At 34.7% G+C, this 22,907-nt stretch overlaps 1 protein-coding gene across 1 annotated transcript in view; it reads left to right on the top strand.

Moving 5' to 3' along the window:
• The window catches only part of LOC110446358, a 34,273-nt gene extending 12,938 nt beyond the window's left edge, over positions 1 to 21,335 (top strand). Inside the window, exons 3-11 of the mRNA XM_021491472.1 lie at positions 1,106 to 1,489; positions 2,447 to 2,623; positions 3,749 to 3,849; positions 11,021 to 11,346; positions 12,268 to 13,150; positions 13,396 to 13,438; positions 14,245 to 14,565; positions 16,380 to 16,664; positions 18,942 to 21,335. Of these exons, the coding sequence (XP_021347147.1) occupies positions 1,106 to 1,489; positions 2,447 to 2,623; positions 3,749 to 3,849; positions 11,021 to 11,346; positions 12,268 to 13,150; positions 13,396 to 13,438; positions 14,245 to 14,565; positions 16,380 to 16,664; positions 18,942 to 18,961 (2,540 nt within the window). The 3' untranslated portion in view covers positions 18,962 to 21,335. The remainder of the gene's footprint in view (positions 1 to 1,105; positions 1,490 to 2,446; positions 2,624 to 3,748; positions 3,850 to 11,020; positions 11,347 to 12,267; positions 13,151 to 13,395; positions 13,439 to 14,244; positions 14,566 to 16,379; positions 16,665 to 18,941) is intronic.
• Positions 21,336 to 22,907: the final 1,572 nt, after the last annotated feature.

The raw sequence follows: 22,907 nt of genomic DNA, 5'->3' as shown, positions 1-22,907 counted from the left end.
TACATCGCAGTGTAAAAATTCCGCGAAATGTCACGTAAAAGTGCAAGACAGATAAGACGAGATAGATAAATCTAGCATGGGGTATGAAGTGGGATATCTCTGTCGGAGGAGCGAGAATACTGTTTACCCGGAAATTTCGCTGGAGCTCAATGTTCGCCTTTTCCGCCTTGCGTAATGAGGGCGAATGTATCACTACAGTGAATATAAGAAAACAATATATTATTCATAGTAACTAAATGTGAGGGGCGAAACTAGCACTGGGCGAATGTGGATTTCACCGACGAAGGGCGAACGTTTGACTGGGCGAAAACTTCCCGGTATACAGTACATCAGACACTTATATCTGATCGGTTAAGAGAGAGATATATCCGAACGGTGAAAAGACAAACATCAGAAAGCTAAAAGAAAAATTATTTCCGGGTGGTAAGGGTTATTCGGGTAACACAAAACTTGAAAAGAAAGAAAACGCAGTAATACTTGTACAGGAATTAATAAATGTGTGTATGTGTCCAATTTGTAGCATATGGGATACGATTTCCATATTTTATATTGTTGTATATATTTATAAACGAGCGCCTTTTTATCGCGTTTTATTTGTTATTATAAATCAATTATTAATCCATTGATGACAACTAAAATATTCAGTAAATGCTGTATACCCGAGGAGTTTCGCTGTAGATTGATTTTCGCCTGTTTCGCCCTCCGTAATAACCCAGAAAATGTATGATATATATATATATCTTTAAACTTCAGATAAATAATAAGCGACTGTTTTACATTTAGCCCATATATTGATTGTTTCTAATTATGTCTTTGTCCTATTCAAAAGTCCGACCTATGTTGCTAGAGACGCCAAGATTCACATCCTCTTTTTATTTTGATGTTTGCCATGGAAAAACTGAAATGTAGATAAAGCAAAATTTAAACAAAACCAATATTTCAATTAAAACAATTTTAATAGAAATGTGTTCAATGTTACGATATATTCTTGAAAAATCGCATTTGCATGAGCTTGAAATATAACTGAACTACATTGTGACAAATTACACATGTTCATTTTGTTTGTATTAAGGTAATTTACTGTTGAGCCGCCATTTGTTATTAGGACTTCCTGATGCAGTCTTGGAGGAACAGTCCACTCCGAAGAATGACGTCATCATGCAGTTTCTACGATCCTTTACTTACATGGACGACACGTTTGCAGATAGGTTCGAGAAAGAACTGAAAAAGAAAAAAGAAAAGTCTGCAAACATTCGTATCATATTTCTTGGACATGAAGGAGTAGGGAAGACAACTCTTTGCCATTGGTTGATCGGTCAGAAGGTCAAGGACGGCGGGCCGGGGTCAACTGATACCATGGAAGTGAATCTTAGTCACCTGATGATCAACAAGGCGACAGGGGAGGTAGTGTTTTTGCCAGAACATGATGTTGGGAGAACCCTTTGTCATAGGAGACTCAGAGATATGGTAGGGAATTTAACATTGTCAGGTACGTGTTGTCGTTTCGAAGCATTCCACATGTGATCATTGTAACGTTGTCCAACCTATGCTAAATAGTGGGGTTAGTTGCCATCACATAACACTACTTACTTGCACAAGAAAGATATGTAGCATGCATGGTTGCGTGTTTGAGTTTGTTTTTGTGTGTTTGTTTGTTTTCTGTTTAGCGTCCTCGAAACAGCCAGGGTAAAGTCGGCATCAGATCTGCACTCTCACAATAAGGCAATTACACCATCATACCCGGTACACATTCACATATGCTATCATATACCAACACAAATGTAGGCACGTCCTTGAACGACTTTAGCTATTAATGGGAGGTTCAAACCCTATGCACCACCAACCAACCAAATCATACGAGGACGGTCGTCTAGGGAGACATAGCTTGAAACAGAAAGAAAATGAAAATATAGGAGACAGGAAAGAAAGGAAACGACAAAAATCAAATGTATGGCAATGAGGGCAGCATATCATTTTTGGTCTCATTCATGTTCCCTTGGTAGAGGACACGGAAGAAAACCCCAGAATATGTAGGGGGCCCAACATTATTCGCCTTTTACGGTACGCATGCTGTGGGAAACAGCAGGTATTTTCTGCATTCGAACCTGCAAAGGTTGAAGGTTTGAGACTAATGGGCACAGTATGCCAGAACCGAGTTAATGGACCTAGAAATGTCTTTTTTATAATATTCAATTTTAACTTTAATTTTACAAAAATGCCAAAAATAAATAATCAAAAATAAGTAAAATAAATATACAGCAATAAAATAGAACAAAAAAAAAACAATAAATGAATCACTAACATGATTAATCAATAATAATAAACATAAATATCAAATTGTTGATACTTAGAAACATACCAATACACGTGTAAATGCTTAATAAGATAACATACATAAACCTTGTGAACTTTGTACGTATTTAAGTAAGATTTTCCTTTAACTCAGATATGCCACCACAGAGAGAAAACAACTGTTTCATTGGAGATATGGCCTACGTAAACATCTTCGACTTCGGTGGAGAATCGTTGTTCACCAACTTCCAACACATATTTCTGAATGATGATGCTGTGTTTATCCTCGTCTTCAGCTTGCACAACTGTCTTGATGAGCTGGCAATTGTGGGTATGTAAATAAGCTACAAATTGACCACAAACAGTATTTTTTCCCCCTAGTATTTAACTACTGTTTGTGTTCCAATTGATGAATCTCATTCCGAATACAAAAGAAAAAAAAATTCTTTTCTGCAAAATTGATTATTTTAATCTTAAAAGTGATCAATAGTTTTACCGTTTCAAAACAACTCTTATATCCGTGAATCGAAGTGACTTTTAAATTTGATCATATATTGCGATATAATGATGATTTTCTTGACTAATGTATATTTGTATTTTCTTTTTTAAGTAAACCACTAGTTCATTATATATCCGTAAAACATTTGAAGTCTTTGCAATGAAGTATACTTAGGTTAAAAGTTTGTGTACACTACAACGACCTCATTTATGATTATTTGTGGATACTTTTGTCATTAACTACTTTTCTTTCTTGAAATTCAGGATATAGTTTTCAGTAATCACTTCGATAGAAATTACTTACAGGAAATGAAAAATCATTTGAATACAAATTTCTCCCGAGATTCACCGCTGCCATCATATACCTGCTTGTGAAAACATTATAAGACTCTTTCGTATTCAGGATAGGGAAATTCCACCCGAGGGTTTTTCAAATTTGTTAAAACTCGAGGCTCTACCCAAGGGCATAAAATAGTATTTTACTCTCATTCCAACCACCCGAATAAGCTTAGAAATCTAAAAAAATGCGTTTGGACTGGACCCCTTCACCCCTTTCTTACCTTGCTCAGCTCTATCTTACACACAGGGACATAAGAGAAAAACCTGTATTTACCTAGCTAGCAAAAGAACGTGCTATTAATATTGAAAGTGTCAGTATCGCGTCATCACTCGGTGCAGCGTCATCAGAGTAGCATCATCATTTTTCCACACAGGTTAAGCGCGGTGATGGTGCGGTTCATTGCGTTTACCGTTGCATTTCTTTTCTCGTTAGAGGTTGGACAAAATTCATGTTTTCGATTTACCGATCGTTATAGACTATTGTTTGTCTAAATAAGATTTGTATTACCTGTTACCGATCCGAGCTCTTTAATAGTCTACATTCAATTTAGGTATAAGTACCATTCTATAAAACACTAATAATGCAAGGCACATTAACACTAGTCATGTGTCTGAACAGACAGAGTCTACTTCTGGCTGAAATTCATCGCCTCATATTCACATGGGAAGTACAAGCCTCCGGTCATTCTTGTTGGAACCCACATGGACAAAATTCCACCCGTAAGTTAACCTTAATCTTATTTAACCTACTTTTGTTAGATCCTTAATCCTTATTTTGTAAGAACCAATGTACCTAAGTTTATCGATAAATCTCGCATTTTCAGATCCATTAACATAACTTTGTTACATCAATAAACCTGACGTTGTTGAATTTATCAACATCACATTGTTAGATTCACAAACCTCACTTTGTTAGATCCAAAAAACTAAATTTGTTAGACCCACAAACCTAACTTTGTTAGATCCACTATTATCACTTTGTTAGATCCACTATTATAACTTTGTTCAATCCACAAACATCACTTTGTCAGATCCACTATTATAACTTTGTTAGATCCACTATTATAACTGTGTTAAATCCACAAACATCACTTTGTAAGATCCACTATTATAACTGTTAAATCCACAAACACCACTTTGTTAGTTCCAATGTTATTATTTTGTTAGATCAACTAGTATCACTTTGTTAGATCCACTATTATAACTGTGTTAAATCCACGAACCTCACTTTGTTAGATCCACTATTATAACTTTGTTAAATCCACAAACCTCACTTTGTTAGATCCACTATTATAACTTTGTTAAATCCACAAACCTCACTTTGTTAGATCCACTATTATAACTTTGTTAAATCCACAAACCTCACTTTGTTAGATCCACTATTATAACTTTGTTAAATCCACAAACCTCACTTTGTTAGATCCACTATTATAACTTTGTTAAATCCACAAACCTCACTTTGTTAGATCCACTATTATAACTTTGTTAAATCCACAAACCTCACTTTGTTAGATCCACTATTATAACTTTGTTAAATCCACAAACCTCACTTTGTTAGATCCACTATTATAACTTTGTTAAATCCACAAACCTCACTTTGTTAGATCCACTATTATAACTTTGTTAAATCCACAAACCTCACTTTGTTAGATCCACTATTATAACTTTGTTAAATCCACAAACCTCACTTTGTTAGATCCACTATTATAACTTTGTTAAATCCACAAACCTCACTTTGTTAGATCCACTATTATAACTTTGTTAAATCCACAAACCTCACTTTGTTAGATCCACTATTATAACTTTGTTAAATCCACAAACCTCACTTTGTTAGATCCACTATTATAACTTTGTTAAATCCACAAACCTCACTTTGTTAGATCCACTATTATAACTTTGTTAAATCCACAAACCTCACTTTGTTAGATCCACTATTATAACTTTGTTAAATCCACAAACCTCACTTTGTTAGATCCACTATTATAACTTTGTTAAATCCACAAACCTCACTTTGTTAGATCCACTATTATAACTTTGTTAAATCCACAAACCTCACTTTGTTAGATCCACTATTATAACTTTGTTAAATCCACAAACCTCACTTTGTTAGATCCACTATTATAACTTTGTTAAATCCACAAACCTCACTTTGTTAGATCCACTATTATAACTTTGTTAAATCCACAAACCTCACTTTGTTAGATCCACTATTATAACTTTGTTAAATCCACAAACCTCACTTTGTTAGATCCACTATTATAACTTTGTTAAATCCACAAACCTCACTTTGTTAGATCCACTATTATAACTTTGTTAAATCCACAAACCTCACTTTGTTAGATCCACTATTATAACTTTGTTAAATCCACAAACCTCACTTTGTTAGATCCACTATTATAACTTTGTTAAATCCACAAACCTCACTTTGTTAGATCCACTATTATAACTTTGTTAAATCCACAAACCTCACTTTGTTAGATCCACTATTATAACTTTGTTAAATCCACAAACCTCACTTTGTTAGATCCACTATTATAACTTTGTTAAATCCACAAACCTCACTTTGTTAGATCCACTATTATAACTTTGTTAAATCCACAAACCTCACTTTGTTAGATCCACTATTATAACTTTGTTAAATCCACAAACCTCACTTTGTTAGATCCACTATTATAACTTTGTTAAATCCACAAACCTCACTTTGTTAGATCCACTATTATAACTTTGTTAAATCCACAAACCTCACTTTGTTAGATCCACTATTATAACTTTGTTAAATCCACAAACCTCACTTTGTTAGATCCACTATTATAACTTTGTTAAATCCACAAACCTCACTTTGTTAGATCCACTATTATAACTTTGTTAAATCCACAAACCTCACTTTGTTAGATCCACTATTATAACTTTGTTAAATCCACAAACATCACTTTGTTAGATCCACTATTATAACTTTGTTAAATCCACAAACCTCACTTTGTTAGATCCACTATTATAACTTTGTTAAATCCACAAACCTCACTTTGTTAGATCCACTATTATAACTTTGTTAAATCCACAAACCTCACTTTGTTAGATCCACTATTATAACTTTGTTAAATCCACAAACCTCACTTTGTTAGATCCACTATTATAACTTTGTTAAATCCACAAACCTCACTTTGTTAGATCCACTATTATAACTTTGTTAAATCCACAAACCTCACTTTGTTAGATCCACTATTATAACTTTGTTAAATCCACAAACCTCACTTTGTTAGATCCACTATTATAACTTTGTTAAATCCACAAACCTCACTTTGTTAGATCCACTATTATAACTTTGTTAAATCCACAAACCTCACTTTGTTAGATCCACTATTATAACTTTGTTAAATCCACAAACCTCACTTTGTTAGATCCACTATTATAACTTTGTTAAATCCACAAACCTCACTTTGTTAGATCCACTATTATAACTTTGTTAAATCCACAAACCTCACTTTGTTAGATCCACTATTATAACTTTGTTAAATCCACAAACCTCACTTTGTTAGATCCACTATTATAACTTTGTTAAATCCACAAACCTCACTTTGTTAGATCCACTATTATAACTTTGTTAAATCCACAAACCTCACTTTGTTAGATCCACTATTATAACTTTGTTAAATCCACAAACCTCACTTTGTTAGATCCACTATTATAACTTTGTTAAATCCACAAACCTCACTTTGTTAGATCCACTATTATAACTTTGTTAAATCCACAAACCTCACTTTGTTAGATCCACTATTATAACTTTGTTAAATCCACAAACCTCACTTTGTTAGATCCACTATTATAACTTTGTTAAATCCACAAACCTCACTTTGTTAGATCCACTATTATAACTTTGTTAAATCCACAAACCTCACTTTGTTAGATCCACTATTATAACTTTGTTAAATCCACAAACCTCACTTTGTTAGATCCACTATTATAACTTTGTTAAATCCACAAACCTCACTTTGTTAGATCCACTATTATAACTTTGTTAAATCCACAAACCTCACTTTGTTAGATCCACTATTATAACTTTGTTAAATCCACAAACCTCACTTTGTTAGATCCACTATTATAACTTTGTTAAATCCACAAACCTCACTTTGTTAGATCCACTATTATAACTTTGTTAAATCCACAAACCTCACTTTGTTAGATCCACTATTATAACTTTGTTAAATCCACAAACCTCACTTTGTTAGATCCACTATTATAACTTTGTTAAATCCACAAACCTCACTTTGTTAGATCCACTATTATAACTTTGTTAAATCCACAAACCTCACTTTGTTAGATCCACTATTATAACTTTGTTAAATCCACAAACCTCACTTTGTTAGATCCACTATTATAACTTTGTTAAATCCACAAACCTCACTTTGTTAGATCCACTATTATAACTTTGTTAAATCCACAAACCTCACTTTGTTAGATCCACTATTATAACTTTGTTAAATCCACAAACCTCACTTTGTTAGATCCACTATTATAACTTTGTTAAATCCACAAACCTCACTTTGTTAGATCCACTATTATAACTTTGTTAAATCCACAAACCTCACTTTGTTAGATCCACTATTATAACTTTGTTAAATCCACAAACCTCACTTTGTTAGATCCACTATTATAACTTTGTTAAATCCACAAACCTCACTTTGTTAGATCCACTATTATAACTTTGTTAAATCCACAAACCTCACTTTGTTAGATCCACTATTATAACTTTGTTAAATCCACAAACCTCACTTTGTTAGATCCACTATTATAACTTTGTTAAATCCACAAACCTCACTTTGTTAGATCCACTATTATAACTTTGTTAAATCCACAAACCTCACTTTGTTAGATCCACTATTATAACTTTGTTAAATCCACAAACCTCACTTTGTTAGATCCACTATTATAACTTTGTTAAATCCACAAACCTCACTTTGTTAGATCCACTATTATAACTTTGTTAAATCCACAAACCTCACTTTGTTAGATCCACTATTATAACTTTGTTAAATCCACAAACCTCACTTTGTTAGATCCACTATTATAACTTTGTTAAATCCACAAACCTCACTTTGTTAGATCCACTATTATAACTTTGTTAAATCCACAAACGTCACTTTGTTAGATCCACTATTATAGCTGTGTTAAATCCACAAACATCACTTTGTTAGATCAACTATTATAACCGTGTGTTAAATCCACCAACCGCACTTTGTTAGATCCACTATTATAACTGTGTTAAATCCACCAACATCACTTTGTCAGATCCGTAAACCTAACTTCGCTAGTTCAATAAACCGTATTTTACTTTGCAAACTTGAACAATCCATAAACCTTATTTTGGTAATTTCATTAACCTAATATTGTAAGTTCTATAAACCTTACGTTGTAATATCGAAAGACCTTAGTTTGTCAGAAACGTAAACCACGTTTAACTTTGAAAAGACAATCCATAAACCTAACTTTGTTCTATCTATAATTCATTTTTTTAGATCCATAAGACTCGCTTTGTAAGAGCCATAATCCTTTCTGTGTTAGGTCTATAAACCTAATATGTTAGATCCATAAACTAACGCTTTATTTACAAACCTTGCTTTGCTAAATCAATAAACTTAATTTTGTCAGATCCGTTAACCTAACTTTGTTAGATCTATAAACCTCACTTTGTTAGATCCACTATTTTAACTGTGTTAAATTCACAAACATCACTTTGTTAGATCCACTATTATAACTGTGTTAAATCCACAAACCTCACTTTATTAGATCCACTATTATAACTTTGTTAGATCCACTATTATCACTTTGTTAAATCCACTATTATAACTTTGTTAAATCCACAAAACTAACTTTGTTAGATCCACTATTATAACTTTGTTAAATCCACAAAACTAACTTTGTTAGATCCACTATTATAACTGTGTTAAATCCGCAAACATCACTTTGTTAAATCCACTATTATAACTTTGTTAAATCCACAAAACTAACTTTGTTAGATCCACTATTATAACTGTGTTAAATCCGCAAACATCACTTTGTGAAATCCACTATTATAACTTTGTTAAATCCACAAAACTAACTTTGTTAGATCCACTATTATAACTTTGTTAAATCCACAAACATCACTTTGTTAGAGCCACTATTATAACTTCGTTAAATCCACAAACAGCACTTTGTTAGATCCACTATTATAAATGTGTTAAATCGACAAACCTCACTTTGTTAGATCAACTATTATAACCGTGTGTTAAATCCACAAATCTCACTTTGTTAAACCAATAAACCTATTTTTGTAAGTTACATAAACATAAGTTTATTAAATCTATTAAACTAAATTTGCCAGATCCATAGACCTAAGTTTGTCAGATCCGTAAACCTAACTTCGCTAGTTCAATAAACCGTATTTAACTTTGCAAACTTGAACAATCCATAAACCTTATTCTGGTAATTTCATTAACCTAATATTGTAAGTTCTATAAACCTTACGTTGTAATATCGAAAGACCTTAGTTTGTCAGAAACGTAAACCACGTTTAACTTTGAAAAGACAATCCATAAACCTAACTTTGTTATATCTATAATTCATTTTTTTAGATCCATAAGACTCGCTTTGTAAGAGCCATACTCCTTTCTGTGTTAGGTCTATAAACCTAATATGTTAAATTCATAAACTAACGCTTTATTTACAAACCTTGCTTTGCTAAATCAATAAACTTAATTTTGTCAGATCCGTTAACCTAACTTTGTTAGATCTATAAACCTCACTTTGTAAGATCCTTAAACCTTACCCTGTTAGATACATAGCTTAAGTTTTATTAAAGTCATAACCCTTACTTTTTTAGATCAATACTCTTAACTTTGTAAGCTCCGTAAAGCAATGTTTGTAATATCCATAAACCTAGCTTTGTTAGATCAATAAATCCAACTTTGTAAGGTCCATCAACCCAATTTTGTTAGATCCATAAACCCAATTTTGGGAGATCCATAAACCCAATTTTGGGAGATCCATAAACCTTAGCTTTGTGAAATCCAGAGTCAAGTCAAGTTGCATATCCAGATGTCTAATACGTTCATGAAATGTGTGAATCTAATAACCGTTTTTGGTGTTATAAAAACGCCAAAGTTGTCTGGGAAAGATAATCCTAATGTTTGTAATTGCAACATGCCATAGCAACGTCCTAATTATGATTGCAATATGTTGACCATTTCCGGTTCGACAGTTACTTATATTTGTTTCGTTATATTTATAAGCATTCCCTGTACAAATGTCGTTTCTTTTAAGGTCATACATGATTTCTATCCTCGCCAATGGAAGAAATAAAAATAAAATACCGTAAAATAACTAATTTTTGTGGAGTTTTTAATTTCGTTGGGTTTTGGGAAAACTTCAGCCACTTTTACATAGGTCCACGAAGTAGTTGAAAGTTTGACTTAAAGATATTCTCTGTTAGAATGGGTTTTCGTAATCAACGAATTCCTGTGCCAATACAATTGTGTAGTTTTTTTCGGGAAACCACGAAATTGTGCCCCACGGAAATATTTGATTTCACAGTAAGTTGAAGAACTCTACAAAAAGGTGGACTTTACAAGATGAAAAATACAGTTGCTGAATTTTTGTCTGGTAGTTATAAGTATTGTTTACAAATCTGCAGTTTTAATGACAGCCTATATTTAATGAAAAGCTTGTTATCGTTAATGTAGATGTTATTGGGTGTTTAGTATTTCCTGTCAGAATAGAATGTGTTTATCATGAAGACGGTTGAGAAAAGTATAATAATTATTGTCTTTCTTTGCTTGATAAAACAACTTACATATATAAAGGGTTCATTAAGTTATTTATTACTAAAATCATTTCCGATTACATCTTCCAATAGGCGGATAGAAAAAACACTCTGAAGTTTGTCATTGACATAATCAGAAATAACCCGGAGATTGACGAAATCTATCAGAATCACATCATTGAATTTTTCCACATCGGCAATAAGACGCAGACTGATTCAGAACGAGAGATTATCTGGAAGGCCATCCTAAAGAGTGCTCCATACCAGGCACAGTGGGGTCAACTACTGCCTGGAAGCTGGATATCTCTCGAACATGACATCATGCGTTTACGGAATAGCTCAACAAGGGTCATGACTTTCAAGGAATTGAAAGAGCGGGCAACGAAGTTTGGTGTGGTGGACGTCGAAGGATTTCTTCGGTATGTTCGGCAAAATGTAGACTACTTGTTATTATAGAAAATAAACACAATTGTTTTATTAATTGAGTAAACAGTTTTATCATTGGTATCAGTTTATCATTAAAACATGTCCAACTCTTAAATAGTTCGGATTTAAATCGATAAAGAAGTATAATAACTAGCTGTTTACTATAGTTTGGCAGCAAAAGTAGTCGTACGTTCCACCATATGTCCGAGTGCAGGATCGTTTGACCTTTGATTGCTTTGTCTAACTAGGAATGTCCATACAAGAAGTACTAGGTTTTCAGATGCAATTAACATCTGTGTTCCAAAACACAGAACAACATTTTATTCAAAACTATTTTTCTAATAGCACTCAATTTTGGAATGGACTTCCAGAAGAGTTAAAGAATGTTGATATATTTAGTAATTTTAAACAGAAACTTGTCAAACATTTTCATACATTTTAAAAGTAGCTTTTTTAATGAAGTGAAACCAATTTTGTTTTGAATTATGCTACATTAACGTATAAGTAGGTCAATTTTTATGTTTTTGCTATGTTAGCATACATGTAAATTAGACATGTGCCATTTGATTTATGAAACGATTTTGCATGATAATTATGCATTCTGTGACATTCTTAACGTAAGACAGCTGTGATGATCAATTTAAGGTGAATGTGTCTTAAAAAGTTATGATATTTTATATCTTATGCTATTGTGTTTTTCTTATATATATTTATTTATAATGTAATTCATAATTATTACATGTATTTTATTAAGAGGACCATGTGAAAGATTCGCCCATGGCTAAACATGTATTTATCCTACATAAAGAATGTATATTGTTATCATTGTTATCAAGTACATATTGGAGCTGTTGAAATAACTTTGTGTAAGGCGGTACGATACCTTTGTATATTGTATGTGTTGAATATCTTAGGTACATGCATACGTCAAGGACTATCCTCAGCTTCCCCTCCGATGACGAGCCAGGTCAACCCATTCCCTTGGACATGAAGATTATCCTCGATCCTGCCTGGATGATCAGAGCATTCCGTCTGATTGTGACAGCTCTCAAATTCCACCTACAGAATCTAGAAAAAGATGACCCCTTGCTGATAGAATATCAACGAACCCGTCGACTGAAGAGAGAATTCATTGACCGCATATGGAGAATGCACGACGTCAAGGAAGGTTTTCTGTCACATAGCGAGACCCTTCTCTACTTCATAGAGAGATCCGAGCTGATTGTCAAGCCTGTACCAACCGGGATCCCGACGGATGTAGACACATACATCGTGCCATCACTGTTGCAGCCAGCTGATCCAGACTTGGTAAGACAGTACCTCAAGGACAAATATGCAAAAACATCTTCGACGCTTTGCATTCAGTTCCAGGACAAGTTTGTGCCAGAAGCAGTCTGTGACAAGTTTCTAGCGTCTTTGATTTACAGGTTTAAAGTTGATGACGCCACGTCCCTGTGTATACAACGGGGTATTGCTTGCTTCCTGTTGACAGGCGACTGGAAGATGATTGCTCATTGCCGCGACAGAATGATCAAAATCACCCTCTTCTCTGAAAATCCATCACCTCAACCATTTACCAACGGCAAACAATTAAGAGGCATTGTCACAGATCTCCTGGATTCAACTTTACGTCGAAACGACCAGCTGCATCTTGTTTATAAGGCATACCTACATCACAATTTCGAAGTTCTGCAGGAGGATAACGTTTTGGAACCATCCAAAGTCAAATCAATGCTACACTCAGACAGGACAACGAAACTATCCAAGGCAGATTATGACTTCTGGTTTACAATGCAGGTAAATTATACAATAAAAACAAGACATGTTTATAAAGAATTTTTTTTTTTTTTTACATTTTAAATAGACTAATGTTTGTTGTGTCAGTTTATAATATGAAAAATATGTATGTCAACAATAATCCTGATGGAAACCCTAGCTAAATAATTTATTGTTTTATACGGCGCATTTATGATAAAAAATAGTATACATAGAACAGGCAGCTCTAATGTAATTTTGCTCAAATTCTTTAATATCTTTTACAGCCAAGACCAAAAACAGCAGGGAAAGGAGCTAACGCATCTTCAGGTTAGTTTTTTTTTTTTCGATTCAACATATATTTATTATATCGTATATTTTTTAACAAATTGACAATAAACTATTCAGAAAATTATTTACCAATTCATTTGGCAGCAACAGATGATGCAATTAAGTTGATAACGCTACTAAATTGCCGAATTAGATTATAATCAAAAGCGAAATCTTCAAACTTTCAACCTAAGAAAATGGTTTTAGGAACCTTACAATTGTGTTGATGTATACATAAGAATAAAGTGAAACCCCGAAGCAAGTACTTTTCTAGCAAATTTAACTTTCATTTCAAACTATGTTTTGAATATTTATCTAACAAGTATATGGTTTACTTAGTTTATGGCAGTGAATGTGTTTGTAACGAAATGTTTGTTAGATATATTTGTTTTCAAAACTTTTTTATAGCTGACAATTGATATATTTTAATTCTTTATAAATCATTTGTATGTATGCTAGTAGATTATTTTAAATATATATAGAGAGATAGAGACAGACAGACAGACAGAGTGAGGGAGAAAAAGGGAGAGAGAAAGAGGGAGAGAGAAAGGGAGAAACATGAAGAGTCATAGAGGGGGAGACAGACAGACAGAAAGTAACATAGTTTAATTTGAGAGAGAGAGAGAGAGAGAGAGAGAGAGAGAGAGAGAGAGACAGAGACAGAGACAGACAGACACACAGACACACAGACAGACACACAGACAGACACACACAGACACACACACACACAGAGATGAGGAAGAAAACAGACATAAACAGAGACAGATATTCAATTTTGAGTAATCAATACGAGCCATGATTTGTAGGTAATACTAGTGGGGTAGATTTAACAAGAGAACCATCTCTGAAGCAAATGAGCCACATAGCGAAACACATTGGGGATGGCTATGTACTCTTCTTCTTGGAGTTGGGAATGAAGAACAATACCATTACGCAAGTACGCCAAACCAATGCCGCACTTGATTTTCGGTCACAAATAACACGAACATTGATAGCCTGGAGGAACAGTAGGTCCCAGTCTGACGTCACCTTGTCCGCCATTGTTGATGCTATGAATGCTACTCATATGGATTCCGCGGCAATGATGTCAGAGTTGTCACCAAATTCACAAGAGGCGGAAAAGATAAGTATGTCTGTTTACCATTTGATCAAATAATGTCCCATTATCTAGATTTTAAATATTTTATACTTAATATGGTAATATCATGTTAAAACTCGCTACGTAATCATCATATTTAAGGCACTCTGTTATTTTTTTCATAATATAAAAGAAAGGTATGCAAAAACTCCCCTTGTCATACTCTTCTGTCCTACCTGCTTCGGTAGGTATGGCGTACTACTATCTTCTATTACAAACAAAAGCCTTCTGATAAATCACAGGATAACGAGGATGGGGTTGCGATATCCTCCACAAACATAGTTAGGAAATCAGAGGACCTCAAATCATGGCGTTGGACCGTGAGATGTGTGGACAACTGACTGTTCATAGCGCCTGTGGCAAATACATCCATGTGAGGGTGCTCCCAACCCTCACGAACCGCCTTGGATACCGACGGTTTCAGCTTTCAATATATAAGTAACGGTCGACGAGCATATAGACAACCTTTATAGACAAATGTATCTTATCGTTAAACTCGCGAAGAAACTACAAAACCAGCCAACAAGACTATTTTCATCTTCCGGAGTTCATTGTACTCCATGAGTTGATCCATGGACTACTCCCAAGTCTATGACGTTCCTGTCCCAGCAAGCATCTTAACACATCACGGAATCATCTGTATACAGAGTCATGACGGGACCTGGCATGTACAAAATATCGTCACCGAAGGGCGTTGTCCCAACAGTCAACAAGAACGTTAAGTCATTCGCTGACTCGATTAAAGGACGACCTGCAACACGTATGTGCAAATCAACAGTGAAGTAGTGAGCCCGAGCGCCAAGTACCTGTATTCATCGAAGTTCTTCTCGACATTGAAACCTCTTCTACTGCATGGGCAAAACATAGTCTGCACTTCTTCCTTAATGGCCAGAGCCTTTTCTTGATCAATATCCCGATGTTTTAGTTTTTTCATTCAATTGAAGAAAAAGAGAAGCCGCACAACCGTGTACCTGCAAATTTGACAAGGGGTCATCTACACTTACATGCGTGCTTGTTGCGAGAACAAAAGGGCCTACGTCCGACCCGGCAACGGACAGCTCTGAGTCCGATTACTACAGGATAGTGAAGCGTAGGAAAAGATCAGGTCAGGAACTCGACTTTACTTTAGTAGAAGGTTTGACGCCATCCGTATCGTCTTCGTCTTGGCTTTTAAGAAAAAAGATATGCTTACCCCTCATACAAAAATGAAGTGCTACAACTGTCCGCAACACAGATTTCAGGCCAGACGTAAGGTTGCATTGCATGACGTCTTCTTTAGGCAACCGATCTTTAAGAAAACCGGAGGGTATGTACAAGGAGATAGTAAAAAAAATACACAAGACAGGACTTGAGGACAGGAGCACAAATTCCACTCTAAAATGCTCCTAAGCTTACAACCCCAGCTGTTCGACGAACCTTGCTGCCCCACCCGAGCACATTTTTAAGACGTGTAAATATAATACAGCAGCAGTTATTTGATAACATAAAACAGCTGGCGTGGTTTTCTAGTTATGAATATCATTTCAGAATTAAGAAAAAAGAAGCTGTTTGCCATAGGTGCATGTGCATTGGATATCTTTATTTTATTTTATGATGATATTGAGCAGAAGTAGTGCAAAAATATGCATATTAGAGTTATGGTACTTAGTATTGAACAGAAAACACTTTAAAAATACAACACTTCTCCTTAATGTACGGATAATGGTATATTGTATTTAATTCTGACAGATTAATGAATTTGCATACTTCAAATATTATGTAATTATCCAACAATTTGTACCTCTTTTTTGACTATTTGTACAGAAAAGTCAGTATGCGATCTGTGTTTGCCGGAAAGACGTCTGCGTGAGGTCGAGGTGGATATTGTTGCACGTTCCATTGGAACGATGTACGTTGTTTTCTTCATACATCTTGATTTAGAAGACGAAATAATTAGGGAGGCCGAGTTAAACCACCATGGCGAAGCAAGAAATATGAAAATGCACTTGCTGCACACATGGCTTCAGCGAAACGGTAAAGAAGCTTCCGTCCATAGAATAATGATGGCTTCACGGGAATGTGACATCATTGGCTGGAAAGAACTAGCTGGTATGTTGACATTGATTACATGTATGCATAGGATTATATCATTTTGATTTTACAACAACCGTAGTGGCGGAATGGTTAATGCGTCTGACTGTCTACGATCATAAGCACGGTCTTTTTTCTTCGGTAATCCGGCTTTTTTAACTTCTATGAGAAAATCTTTAAATGTGAGGTCACTTGTTCACATATGGAGTTGCATGACCTTTGTCCCTCTACAAGTCTACCTAATTCAATTGACAACCATACAACTATGAATGTCATAACGTAATGATACGAAATCGGATTGAATGAAAAACTGTCAGCATCCGTTGACAGACGTTATCATATCGTTTTAAGTTAATATGACATATTTTGTTTGAACTCTATTTGTAATCTCTCGGGCTCGAAGGACCAAGGTGAGCGTATGCCATACCGTGGCGTCCGTCGTTCGTCCGTCGTCCGTCCGTACTTCAACAATTTTTCAAACGACTTCTTCTTAACCAAACAATATAATTTTATCTAATTTATTCTGGAAGCATTTATAAGTGGTTGGGATTCAAATTTGTACAAATGGGGGGCTCCCCCCCCCCTCCCCCTGTGGGTTGAGGGGCGGAGCCGAACCGGGGTCAATTTGGCTATATTGCTATGAACGACCTTTTCTGTAGAACTACATTTATGCACTGGATATAAATCATATTTGGCCGGAAGCATTCAAGGAAGGTAGGGATTCAAAATTGTAGAAATGGGGAGGCTGACCCCCAAGGAAGCTTAGGGACGGGTCCAAAAAGGGTTATTTGGCTATTTTGCTTTAATCGACCTTCTCTAGAACTCAGCAATTGATATCAACTATATTTAAGCATCATTTCGTGGTGGGATGAACTGTTGCACAAATGGACAGGCTGACCCACGGACCAAGAAGTGGGACCAAATATAGTTTCTTGCTTTGAAATGGTTGACCATATGAATGCGCTTATGCTTCCAGGATGACCCTGCGGTCTATCCCTACCCTCGGAGATATAGTCTTTGAAACGGTTGACATCCCAACCACAAAACTTTATATACAATTGGTGAACATAAAGAGCGGATGCAGTCCTGGTATTAGAACTGGACCAGGGGTCTGGCCACACAACTAGGGACCTAGTTTCTGAATTTCAGCTTTACAATGTTCAGATCCCAACCCTTTATATATATGTAAATAGTATAAAGCTACGAATGCGCATATGCATTATTGGAAGGTTCCGGGGTCTGCCCCACCCTTGCAAACTTTACCCCTGGGCCATAGCTTTGAAACGGTTAATATTCCCACCCCAAAACTGTTTATGATAATGCTGGGCATAAAGAGACGAACGCAGTCATGATATAAGATTTGATCATATGGTCTTACCAAACCTTGTTTCTGAGCCTTAGCTTCGAAACCGTTGAGATCCCGAACTTATAATCAAATATACAATTGGTGAGTATGAAAAAAAAGACAAATGCACATATATTTCCCGGATGACCCCGGGGTCTGCTCAATCCTTGGAGACTTAACCCCCGGGTAATAACTTTGAAACAGTTAAGATCCCATCCACAAAACTATATATACAATTGCAAAGCATAAAGAGACGAATGCAGTCATTACATTAGAATTGACCCCGGGGTCTGCCCAACCCTTGCCGAATTAACCCCTGAGTAATATATTTGAAACAGTTGAGATCCCTTCCTCAAAACTATATATACAATTGCTTGGCATAAATAGACGAATGCAGTCATGACATTAGAATTGATACAAGGGTCTGCCTAACCCTTGCAGAATTAACCCCTGGGTAATAACTTTGAAATGGTTAAGATCCCTTCCCCTAAACAATATATGCAAATGCTGGGCATAAAGGAACAAATGAAGTCATGACATTGAAATTCACACCACTAGATCCCTGTCCCACTCGATCATGATATTGGATAATTCCACAGTAGTTTTATTCTGTACGAAGACATGATAGCTCAGTCAGATAGAGCAACAGCATAATGAGGTCCAGAGTTTGAATCCTGATATGACATCGTTTAACCTAGAATAGTGTCAGTGATTGCTATCGTTTATTCATCATTATTATTATTATTCAAGTTCCCCAAGGTATTGTTTTCTTAGCAGCTATCAATGCTACAATCATGCAAGGAAAATAATCCAACGATTTTCATTTTTGTAGTTGAGGCACGGGGATCCTTTAATTATAAAGTAAAACAATGAAGACTTATACATATAAATGTTTGCAATCTAAACAATGACCCGTTTGTATGCTGAAACTATTTATTTTTTCTCTTTAGACAAGTTGCGTCCAAAATGAGATGGAAAGGACCGTCTTCCCTGGACTCATCTTGAGAGAAAACTCATGCGGGTTATGAACGATAGCACATTGCCCACTGCGAAAAAGTTCATCTGCGTAGGTCTGTAATATGAATGTATTCAGCATAACCAACGTCTGTGTCTTTACGTTGCTGTATGATGGCAAACCCTGGACATATTTTTACTAGTATAGCACATGTCCACACAAAAAAAAAGGAAGCTTCCTTTTCCAGGGACAAGCAACTAGATGGTTAACAGCGTTGACACAAGTTCGTGTAAAGTAGCACCAAAGAACGACAATCTCACTTGCAAATGTGTGCTCCTTGATTAATGAAGAATATTCGTTAATAAAAAGACAGGTTGTCAATGATACATGATGTCAATTACATTAGTCAAGTTTGTTATCAATAATATATTATGTCAATGAGAAAGGTTGTAAATGAGATATGTAATCAGTAAGACATGTTAAAAATGTATGATGTCAGTGAGAAAGTGTTGTCAATTAGATATGTAATCAGCATTACAAGTTGGGAATCAAACAAGTATGTTAAAATGTCATCAATTAATTATTTTTGTATATTAACAATATCAAGTAGTGATACTTAGAATAAAAAAAAATCTATATATCTTTTTCAGGAAAGTGTTTTACTGTGACTATGAAATCCTGCAGGCAAATGTCAAATTAAAAATATCATGTTATATGTTCTATAATTAAAAAAACTATAGATACTGTATAACGTTTACTTTTCCAAAATTATCATAAAATAATAAAATAATGTACAGGATTCAAACATTTGTATCTTGATCATTCCGGCAACTGTTTGCCAGGATATATATTTCATTGGAATTAGATAAACACATATATAGATCAACATATCAGACTATGATTCCAGGACATCAAAATATAAAGTCATTCGAATGTAAAATATTTCCTAAGACGTATTTATTTCATCAATGTATTGACGGATATATGTTTTAATACAGTTTCCATTTATGACGTTATTTATCAAAACACGCTTGACTAACACATATCAACATTTTATCATTATCATAATATTTTACACATTTGCCAAAAATATAGGTAACAACTGCAACATCAAAAACAAATGCAATACAATTTCATGGGTTGTAAAACAAACATATATATCCCTTTTTTAACTTCACTTTGTTTTAATTGTTTATGTAATATATAAAAAAAATTGTTTATCTTAAACGTTATGTTTTCCTTCTCTATTTGCACAACTCAGTCTCAGTCATAAATAATGGAACCAGACGCTTCGACTATTTCTTTTGAAACTACATTCATCCAATCGTCGTTTGTTTAAATATAAAAGCAATCATTTCGACGCGAAAATATTGAATCTACACAATCTTTATTGTACAAAAAGTCTGTGGATGTTTGAAAAAAATCTTATCATAATTAAGCACTGAGTCAGTAATTAAGAGTAACACAGGGAAAACAGATCATGAAGTTGCAATATACAGATTAATCCAGGTCCCTGATACTCTAGCTAGTGTGACGCCTTTATTTCGACTACTGATTCCCTTTGATCGGTAAGCTTCCGGACACAAATGTGCTTTGTAGACAAACAGCCAGCAAGAATACCAAGCCAAAGGTACTCGGGGAAGGCTAGAGAAACATATGAAAATGTTACCATATGCAAACTACTTGTATTATTCATACACATTCAGATTTCAACGAGTTTTGATAAAATATCGAAACGGAGCTTGACATTAATTCAAGATTTCCTTGTCTTATTTTTATTTTAATTCGAATGATAGATTTTATTAAAACAATGGAAATAATTGTTTTTTTGATAAATTACAATCATAAATTACTTTTTGATTTGTATAGAAATATGTATACATGTAATCTTCTTTCTTTTAAGATATATTATCATATGTTGTCAACGTACATACATGTATTTTAGCGGTATTTTTATTTTAGCGCATTTCGGGCCTTGGATATCGCGCTAAATTATGATTGAATTTCTGTGAACAGAATTGATTACATCCATTGTGAGTGCGCCAAAACATCATTGCGTTAATCTGTCAAAATTTGACAATACGTAAAAAAGTGTGCCCGCTAAAATATGAACGACAAATGTATGTTTAGTACCATTTTCATTTAACAAAAAATACATTATTGTTCTTTGTTTTTGTTCTGTTGCATCTTTTAAATGAGAGACAAGCGGATTTCTAAGTTGTTCTTAGCTTTGAAACACAATTTCAGGAATTGATTACGTGTGTGTAATTATGCATTGGAAAAGCAATCAATGTGTCTAAATATTTATGATAACTACACACTGTTGGTGTGACATACGTTTCATTATGTATCTATACTATCTATAAGTATTCCATTTGTTTTTTAATAAACAATTTGATTATGTATTCCTTTATTCTTTATTGTCAATGTTCACCGTCTTTTCTACATAAAAGAGAGTTAGCGATGTCTAAGCGCTATTTTGTCTTACCATAGTTTTATTAACATGTCAATTACAAAGCAATCCAGATTCATGTTAGGGACAAATTTTGCAGCCCTACTTTCCCAGCCCGTTTGACTGAAACAACGTATGTATTTCACAAACAAGTATATTGGTGTAATGAATCTTTACGATATACGGCACAAGACTAATTGTTGACTGACCATACACAAATTCTATCCCATACCTCGTTCTTTGCTATATTTGAGACATTTTATCTGCGTATAGATACTATCCTCACACACGACTCTTGATTGTCTGAACATGGAAGTATATTCATACGTGTACACACACTATTAATAAGTACAAATGGTGTAAAGACTTGAGCACATTGGACAGGTATGCTAGTATGAGTGATGTGTATACTTCATATAATACCTTACCTGGGCCCGTATACATGAAACCATTCTAGTGTTAACCACTCGTCTAATCCGCCCATTTAGTGTGGTCTTATTAGTTTTAGCACCATATTAAGATTAAGGCAAAGGCTACCACTGCATCGGTTTTTAAGGCAAATAGTTTCACTCAGAGTTTTCTTTGACTTGGAGTATTCCCCCTTTAATATAGAAGACGAGGCAACCTTTAGGAGTTTTGCTGGCTTAGAGTAACTTCGTCTGTCAAGTTTTTTTCGTATGCTTTATGACCCATATAATGGATACTAGTTTTGATGCTGTGGTAAAAATGGTAACTGTGGTAAAAACGGTAAAGTGTACGCTTTGAACACTTTTCAAGTTTATTTAAATTTTAAACAAATACCGATCTGTTAAAAGGATGAAAATATGTGATTGCTATGGAATTGTGTGTTTGAAAAGGTCTTAAACGAATATTTTACAATAGCAACATTGGTAATCTACTTGTACCCTTTACCTTAACAAATATGCGCGTTTGTGTGTTGCGACGGTATCTTGGTGTATTCTTCACCTTGCGATAGCTCTGGTCGGATGATCAATTAAGGGTGCAACCTCACTTACATTCCATGCCGAAATCACCCTGCACAGTACTCTACTCTTTCACAATAGCCATTGAAAAATGACATTAACCTCAGCGCAAAAGAAAATATTTTTAGAATTAGAATAACACAAATATATAAATGGTACTTCGAAAAGTATAACTTAATAATCAAATTGAAATAAAACCATCTTATGATGACGAACGTGAAATATGAACGGTGTCTGTTGCAAACCTTGAGGCAGAGCGTCCTCATTACGTAATTTGTCAAACAACAGAGCACATATGTTGATAAATACCATACTTGTATATTTACCTTTTCCCCACTCTGTACCTCACAGTCTATGCCCCTGAGTACCAGCTTCAGCCCGGGGCGGTACCTTGTAGTATAGCCCTCAAAATTGATACTCCCGGCGTGAGGCCACATAGGGGGAGGGGCGAAAGTCATCTCTGACCCATTCAGCCTGTCAGATTATACGGATGGGACTTTTTCACTTATATTACATTATATTTTGT

This window comes from Mizuhopecten yessoensis, unplaced genomic scaffold (genome assembly GCF_002113885.1).
Source record: "Mizuhopecten yessoensis strain PY_sf001 unplaced genomic scaffold, ASM211388v2 scaffold2681, whole genome shotgun sequence".
NCBI lineage: Eukaryota > Metazoa > Mollusca > Bivalvia > Pectinida > Pectinidae > Mizuhopecten > Mizuhopecten yessoensis.
Note: the sequence above shows the minus strand (reverse complement) of the source record. Positions and strands in the feature narration are given on the sequence as shown.